At 37.6% G+C, this 9,008-nt stretch overlaps 1 protein-coding gene across 2 annotated transcripts in view; it reads right to left on the bottom strand.

Moving 5' to 3' along the window:
• Positions 1–408: 408 nt before the first annotated feature.
• RAD51 (RAD51 recombinase) overlaps positions 409–9,008 on the bottom strand; it is a 40,760-nt gene continuing 32,160 nt past the window's right edge. Inside the window, exons 7-10 of one of the 2 annotated variants that reach the window (XM_074235114.1) lie at positions 5,548–5,661; positions 4,069–4,198; positions 3,528–3,649; positions 409–2,764 (exon numbers count right to left, since the gene is read on the bottom strand). In XM_074235114.1, coding sequence (XP_074091215.1) covers positions 2,641–2,764; positions 3,528–3,649; positions 4,069–4,198; positions 5,548–5,661 — 490 coding nt within the window. In that variant the 3' untranslated portion in view covers positions 409–2,640. The remainder of the gene's footprint in view (positions 2,765–3,527; positions 3,650–4,068; positions 4,199–5,547; positions 5,662–9,008) is intronic. The other variant, XM_074235113.1, reaches the window with a different exon arrangement.

Raw genomic sequence — 9,008 nt, 5'->3', positions numbered from 1 at the left:
AAGTCAAGGCACTGACATGAAGCAAAATCCTGGGATAGACATAAGAGCCTTTTTATGAACAAGGCAGAGCACTGGCAAGATTGTCAAGGCTTCATTCTTTAAGAAAGATACAAAATGCTAGGTATGTGTAAGAGGGCTCTATTGCTCTTTGTGCGGTTTCAGCTGTCTGTGAAGGGTTATTGTCTTGGCTTTTTGAATAGTCACAGACAATCCTGGAACACAATGTTAGTTAAAGAGAACTGAGCAGAAGCAGTGCCCCTATTCATTATCTACACAATCCTTGGTCCAGGGGGAGTGGAGGGATGGGTAGAAAGATGCACTGGTCTTTTATCAGAAAATTTATCTTCCAAATGGAAATATTTTACCTACTTCTTTCATGGGATCCTCTTTTAGCAGCATGATCTAGTCATGTCTGGAAAAACTCGCTTCGGATCCTACCCTAGGTAGGTCACTTAACTCCAATTTAAAAGTACATGATCTGAGCAGATTTCTCACTATCTAGATTTTCTGTGTAGACTTTGATGCAGTGAGGGGATATACATGATTCTGAGCTAAATCTGAATTGGCTTCATCTACTTGGGTTGCACAGTTTAGAAACATTTTTAGGCACAAATGTTTTCAGACACAAGAATATTTTAATATTTTTATATGTTTGAAAAGCTGTAGCAGTAAAGACATTAGCCCTGAAGTTACAGAGAACATCCCTTTACAAAACACTTGGTGAGCATTCAGCAAGTTCAGATAAAGCAACAATGTAGACCTCTTATACCAAAGGGTCCAGAAAATGTAGTTTCATCTATTTAATAGACATAAGAGAAGTCAGCAAGAAAATGGTATCTGAGAGGGCCAGCCAGGGTGAGAAGCGTAAATCATTATGGACAGAAACACTATAGTCCCTCCCTTCACCCTAGTCTGTGTTCTTTCCTTACTTTTCAGGGAGCCTAGATTCCATGTTGATATTGTCACCTAGGGCATGCTGGTCTCTGCACGTGTGTAAAAAACTTTGGGGCGAGAGTTAATAAAAAAAAAGTTTCAAGTCAACCAGCTAGTTTCCTATAGTCATCCTACTGCAGTAGATTGGCCTGAGCATTAACCCAAAGAAAACAAAAATGGAATTTTGTGAAGTTAGGATTCTGACTTCATTAAGTCCTCATGAATCCTGGGAGAACTGGATTCATTTTTGCATTTTGTTTTTATATAGCAGTCCTTTAAGAGACAACTAGAGAGCAAAAGTTAAAATCTAAGAGATCCATGAAGGTTACTGTCCAATCATATTGTAGGCAAAGGGAGGGCCTAATGGTATATTTGTACAATGGGCGGCTTACATTCTAGAGAAAAGGTAGATTGTCACTTCCCAATAGGACATTCTACCTTGCTAGTCCCAGGCTAGACAACAAGGAAGTAGTCCTTAAAGCTACTTTATTGATGCATTTTGTTCTACATCATGTTCATTTCTAAATATATCCTTCCCTTCATATTACAATCCTTTTAAAACTAACATTAGAAAAATTGGGCTCTAAATTGAGAAGAAAAGTGAAAAAACTGGTTTCAAAATAGTGAAAAAGCTTTGTGATTTGGGGGAGGGGCAGCCATAGACCACTCCAATGAAAAGCCATAGCCGTGATCACATTCCATTCTACCTTTACTGCACCCCTGGCAATTTACCAAATAATGATGAGGATTCTGCTCTTTTAACAGACCCCTTCATGGCTACTGATATTAGGATTCCATCATTATATATTATATAATACCAAGAGTCTAAATATATGCCCCACCCCACTGAACGTAACAAAGCAGTAAATAACATCAACAGCAAGGAGGGGTAGAGAAAACTTACAATATTTAGCTAAAAAAAGGTCTTAGCGTAGGATGCTTAGCTTCAAAAATCCTATTTCCACTATATATTTCATTTTGGGGCTTAAATTTCTTTGCAAAGGCTCCTGAAATGCCCAAGACCCCAGAACTTCTCTGCAAGCAATAAAGGTAAATAGTTGGGACTAATCAAGTGGCCTAATAAATTGAGGCTTCCTACTCAAGAATCATTTATCTTAAAAGAAAAAACTTCCTTCCCTTCAATGGATAGAAATATTTAATATATAAAATCTCAACACTAACATGGCTGATGATAACTTTATGGTGAATTTTACTGTCAAGAGAAACAAGACCCTGTGAGAAGCTTGGGATGAGTAGGGGATTCTTTCACATCTTGGCTTTATAAAGTTTTGGGTCATTTAATTTTCATCATTAAAGACAGTGGCAGGGAAAAGAGCCCAGTTTTTTCAAGTTCTTAGTCCAGTTGTGGCCACACACAAAAAAAAGATACTCCAGACAAATGGAAATCTTATGCCCATTTGAAGATATTTTGTTATGGGAAGAGCTGCAACTCCCTCCCCCCAGGACCATAAAAATCAGAGATATCAACTCAAAAGGAATCAACAATTCAAAGTAGGGTTTCTAACTGCTGACCTGTCTCCTGTTTACACCTTCAGATGGGCAAATACAATGGTTGTTTTCACGGAAGTCTCCTGAAAGTCTCTTCTGGGACCATCACAACAGGAAAAGGCCCTGTGAAGAACCCCAGGGAACAATCCTCTTCATAAGAAAACACTCAAGTTTTAAAAGTGAATTCAAAGTAGTGCATCAGTCTTTGGCATCCCCTACTCCATCGGCATTAATAGCAAACATAGCTTCAGCCTCAGGAAGACAGGGAGAGTCATAGATCTTGCAAATCCTGGTTTCTCCTCGTCCTTTCCTCAAGTACAGCCTGATTGAAAAAATAAATAAACCACAAATCACTTATATTAGTTGCATTCCAAATTACAAAGGCCATCTCTAAGTTCTAAATAAGTCTTAGTTTTTCTGGTTTGCATACTTTTGGAGGAAAGAAAACGAGAATTTTTTCTGTATTCCTCACTTGGGAAAAATCATTTCTAGTCACTCCTCAGTAGATTATCAGGATAGCAAAATATTGCTGAGGTTATTAGCAAAACAGTTTCTGACTAGAAAGGGAATGAGAGATCTACATATAGTTTTTAATTTTAATGGCTTTCATTCCTTTAAAAGTACTTGCGTACCAATTAAAGTCCATTAATTAACTGCTGAGTTGGGAGCAATTAATAGTGGATTCAAAATACTTCTAAACAATAGAAGGAAAAGAGTTTAAAAAGTCTTTTGTAAGTTTTCATATTTCTGCAATTTTTCCAAGTAGCTTTTCAAATTAATTTTTTCTAAGTTCATAATTTCTTTTTAAAGGAGGCATCCTTGGGGGCAGCTAGGTGGCGCAGTGGATAGAGCACCAGCCCTGGAGTTAGTAGTACCCAAGTTCAAATCTGACCTCAGACACTTAATAATTAACTAGCTGTGTGGCCTTGGGCAAGCCACTTGACCCCATTTGCCTTTCAACCCCCCCCAAAAAATAAATAAATAAAATGAATGTTAAGAATTATCTTTACAGGAAACTGGCAGAAAACAGTAGACTAAAAAAAAAAAAGGCATCGTATATGAATATATGTAAGTCATTACCATACCTAGTTGTTGAGGCATGTGCAATGATGTTTCCTCCAATGGGCTTTTTGGGATCTGCAGCAAACATAGCTGCACCATCTACTTGGGCTACCACCTGATTAGTGATCACCACTGCCACACCAAACTGAGGGGGGAAAGACAAACACAAGGTCTCTTTCATTACCATAAACATCAGTAGGCACCTTATCCTATTGTTTCCCAGAAAATTCTACTGGCTCTAACTCTTAACTTTCTGTAACAACAATAAAAAACTGATGACTAATATTCTCTGGTTTTTCCCCTTCAAAAAAGAGGATAAAAAACTAGGTTCCTAGTTACTTGTTTAACTGATCTTTCAGCCTATTGGATCATAAGCTTCTTGGGAACAGAGTTTATCATAACTCATCTTGAGAATCTAGCACAGTGCCTTACATCGGGTAGGCTATCAAATGCCTGAATTTGCATTTCAGTGGTAGTAGCAGTTCTCCTCCCCCTTAGCAACCCTTACTACATATACTAAAAATGAAATAAGGCGCTCCCTCACTATTGCCCCAACAGCTCTACCTCATCAGCAAGTCGTAGGAGCATCCGAAGGAACCTGGCTAAGTGCATCTGTCTGGCCGAGAGCTCCCCTCGTCCAGAGTAATCCGTCCGATAGAGAGCAGTAGCACTATCCACAATTAACAATGCATACCTAAGGGGCAAGGAACAGAGATATACAATGGAAAATATTTTTTGCTTAAATCTGGTTCAGTCTTCCTCATTACCTAAAAATTTCAAACATATATTCATCCCTTAATATAAAATATTTAATTGGAAGGAAAAAATGTGCTTCAAAAAATAGCCTTCATGGTTGTGGCACAAGACTCCTACATTGAACAAACATCTGATGCTCACTACTGTAAATATGTAGCTGTTTCAGTTGTTTGATCATCTCCAACTTTCCGTAATCCATTTTTTTTCCAGCTCATTTTACGGATGAGGAATGGATAGGGTTAAGTGACATGTCCAGGATCACACAAGCTAGTAAGCTGGATTTGAACTCAGGCAGATGAGTCTTCCTGACTCCAGGCCCAGCACTCTATCCACTATGCCATATAGCTGCCTAAATTTCTAACTTCCTCCTGATAAGTTCAGCAGTATTAGTCTCCTTTTTAAAAATAACAATTTGTTGTGGGTCACACAGCAAGTCAGCAGCAGAGCTGGGTCTAGATCTCCTCCTTCCTGCCCCCAGGCCCAAACTACTCATTCCCATGGCTAACCTCTGATCAGTCTGAACTTGCTTAGTATTGGATTTCCTCAAACTATGCTAAAGAGCAATAAAACTGATCCATACCCTTTCACCCAGCGATACCAATACTTTACCTATATCCAGAAGAAATCATAAAAAATGGGAAGTCTCACACATTCCAAAATATCTATAGCAGCTCTTTTTATAGTGGCAGAGAATTGGAAATTGAGGAATGGCAAAACAAGTTATGTGGTATATGAATGTTATGAGGTACTATTTTTTTTATAAGAAACCATGAATAGTTGAACTCTAGAGAAGGAAATGATGCTGAGCAGAACCAAGAGAATATTGTACACATTAACAACACTGAGTTGATCAACTTTGATAGATGCAGCTCCTCCCAGCAGATCAGAGAGCTAGGACAACAATGGGAGACCTGTTATGGCCAATGTCATCCACATTCAGAAGAAAAACAAAACAAACCACAGAACCTGAATCCACTATGTTATCTCATGGTTTTCTTTCTTTTCCCTTAGTCCTAATTCCTCATACAGAAAATAACTAATCTGTAAACATGTTAACATAGATGTTTATGCACAATGTTCACCAGACTTTTGCTCCTGAGGGAAGGGGAGTGGGAAGGGAGGGTGGAAGGAAATTATGTAACTTATAAATATGCCTGTGCATGTGGATGGATGGTGAAAAACTTTCATAACATGTAATTAGAAGAATGAAATAAAATATCAATTGGGAAAAAAAAGTATTGGATTTTCTCAGGAAAGAGCATCATTACCATTTGCTTCCAAACATACCTGGACTCGACCATCATGGCTGAAGCCTGATAGAGGAGCTGGGTTTGGTGGTCAGTATTGAAGCCTCGAGCATATGCAACATTATCTAGGACATCACTGCCAGATAGGCCATACCTAGTGAGAACATTTCAAAAGGATTAAAAAGCTAAGTAGATCCTAAAGATGATTCTCTAGGCTCTGCCTCTAGGAACATTTGATTAGAAGGTGTCAAATTACACCAGTGATAAGAACAAGTATTTCCAAAAGAAAAAATGCAAACTACCATATAAAAATGCTTTAAATATCTAACTTTATGAATTTTTTGAAATGACTTTTACCTCAAGTCATCAAATTGGCAAAGATAAGAAAGGATTGCAAGGCAATGTTGAAACAACATGGTACAACCATTCCGGAAAAGAATTCAGAATCCTGTAATAATAATAATAATAATAATAATAATAATAATAATAATAATAATGATAATATAGTTAGCTAACATTTGTATAGTGCTTACTATGGACCTGGCACTGTGCTAAGCCCTTTGCAATTTTCTTATTTGATCATAATGACCTCATGAGGTAGATATTATTATGCCCATTTCACAGTTGAGGAAATTGAGGCAGAGTGATTAATGAAATTACCCAAAATCACAAAACTACTGTCTGAAGTTGGATTTGAACAAGGGTTTGTTTCCTTGATTCCAAACCTGATTATACCACTTAGCTGCCTCAAAGTGTTTAACCCAGCAATTCTAATAAAAAAAAGCCTCCCCTGGCTTTCTTTAAATGCTTAACTAAAGTCCACCTTCTGCAAGAAGCTTTTCCCAGGTCTTAATCTTAGGGCCTTCTCTCTGAGATTACTTCCAGTTTTTCCTGAATATATCTTGTCTGTCCAGCTAATTTGCCTTCTGTCTTTCCATTAACTGTGACCTCCTTGAGAACACATAGTAGGTGCTATTAAATGTTTGCTGACCAACAGGTCCAATAGTTATAGCAAAAAAACTGACCACAAAGAGGTGTCAAAAATAATTGGGAAACAGCCAAATAAACCAAAAACTTATGAATGGAATAGAATGGAATTTTAGTACACTCTAGGAAACAACAGATGTGAGGAATTCTGGGAAAACATGAAAAGTCTTTATTAAATGAGATTTAATAACAGAGTCAAGTAAAACCATATCCTATATACATAAATAACATGGTCCCACAGGGAAGAAACACACTGCCCATTTCTGGACAGAGGGAGGGGACACTAAGGTGCCCTTCCTTATATTGCACATACCATCAGACAAGATTGCTCTACCAGTAAGTTTTGCTTCATAGTTTTTCTTAATTATAAAGGAATGTGGTGCTGGGAGTTGTGCAGTGATTATTGTATAATAAACCCAAATGGCGCAAAGTGCCTGAATTGTCTTTACACAGAAATCCAATGGACTTCCATAAGTCAGGAAGAACATTCTCATAAACTCTTTGGATACAGTCTGTGTCAGTGGAATTGCAGTTCTCTTTCTCTTTATATATTCTATGTTACAATGGGAAAGTTTTTGGGGAAGCACAGATATATCAGAAATAAATGTGATGCAAATATAAAAGACCAATAAAATTTAAAATAAAGTCTAGTGAATGGGAACCATTTTGGTTCTGCATCCAGAAATTTTTGTTGTGCCAACTTCTGTAATAACTAGGATGTAGTCCTGGGTGGCAGACAGAACTGATCAGATGCTTGTTCAACCTTATTTTTGGCCCAACACCTTCAGGGTCTTTAGAGATCATTTAGTCAGATACCCTCATGGCACTTATATCATTTGACTTGATTATAAAATAAATGATATATACAGGATGCTGTAAAATAGTTCCTTTCAGATGTTATAGAATGAGGATTCCCCCACAGGTATTTGAACCAAGAATGAAGTAAGAGATCTACAATATCATGTCAAGATATTTTTCATAATGCAATCTTTATCATCCTTTGCTTCTTTCCTCCAGTATGTGAAAGGAAATTAATCTATCAGAGATAGCAACCTGGAGAAATCTTCAATTTTGAGAAGTCCATGAAGATGATCAAAATGGACAAGCAGAAACTGCTGATTGCAACAGTTCAGAAAATTAGACCTGAACTGCCAAAGAATTTTTATCTGGATACTTCACACTGGATACCTCAGAACTGATTTACAAAAGCTCATTTAAAAAGTCACAATTCTTCCTTAAGGATACCATTTCTCTCTCATCACATTCAATTTGGATCAACGTATGCCATGGAAACAATGTAAAGACTGGCAAATTGCCTTCTGTGGGGGGGGGTAGGGAAGTAAGATTAGAGGAAAAAATGTAAAACTGAAAATAAATAAAATCTTAAAAAAAAAAAGCCACAATTCAGTCCTTTGGTTTTTGACCGCACTACTTCTGTACAAACTCCAAACAAATATAGAAAGTACCCCAAGTTGGGGGTTAGAAAAGCTAGATTCTAGTCTTAGTTCTGCCACTCATTAACATTTTAATCTTAGGCAGATTATTTCCTCTACCTGAGTCTCAGCTTCCTTTTTTGACAAATGGAAATAATACTTGTAATTTCTTACTCTCTGGGGTTCAGGAGGGAGGGGCTATGCAGTAAAGCACTTTGTCTTCCTATAAAGCATTATACATCTATGGAGTGTTGGAGCTCTTGAAGGTCAGGATTTTTTGACTCTACAGCTGGTCTGAAAAGCTGCATCCTCTGTCTGGTCACAGAAAAGTTTTTTCCCTGGACTAATTACGCCCAAAGGCATACTTTCAAAACCAGACGTATCTGCCAAAAATTACTGCTGTGTTTTGCTTGAAATTCAGGCCAGGAAATTCCAATCCCCTCCAACAGATGGAAATAGAAACAATTTTGAAATCCATGACTAAATCCCTAAACCACTACTCCAGAAGGGAATCTGGAGATACTGCTCTACACCTTAGGCTCCATCAAGCAGTCACTCAAAAGCAATGGCAGCCAAGGGCCCTCTCAGAATTTAGACTAGAGAGCTCTCAAACCCAAGTGGAAGAGGAACAGCCTGAGCATGGTAGAAGCTAAAGCTATCATTGGCTGGAAGGAAATCCAGCTATCATTAGCAAAGAGAAAGAGGATAACTACAGGGAATGAATCAACTTTATTTCATTTCAGAAGCACAAATGACACTTGAGAGTTTGTAACTTTTGAGTATGACTTCTACCACACTTAGGGCTCTCCTCTGAGTGTCTTTGGAAAAAATGAGTCTGACACTTGTAAGTTCATGTTTGGGGCTCAATAAATGGTTAGCCCACCCTTGCTTCCTTTTAAACAGAGAAGTTAGGCACATTCTGTTTTTTAAAATCATACTCACTTTTACCATAATCATTTCCATTCTAGACAGTAAAAAATATGCTGTAAGAGCTACTACAACCAACAAATTCTCTTCTGATATAGAAATAGCTATTCATTTACATGTGATGTTTTAATGGGAATCATTTCCTTGAAGAGCT

The sequence above is a fragment of the Macrotis lagotis genome, chromosome 4 (assembly GCF_037893015.1).
Source record: "Macrotis lagotis isolate mMagLag1 chromosome 4, bilby.v1.9.chrom.fasta, whole genome shotgun sequence".
In the NCBI taxonomy this organism is placed as follows: domain Eukaryota; kingdom Metazoa; phylum Chordata; class Mammalia; order Peramelemorphia; family Peramelidae; genus Macrotis; species Macrotis lagotis.
The sequence above is the reverse complement of the archived record's forward strand: the minus strand, read 5'-3'. Positions and strand labels throughout refer to the sequence as shown.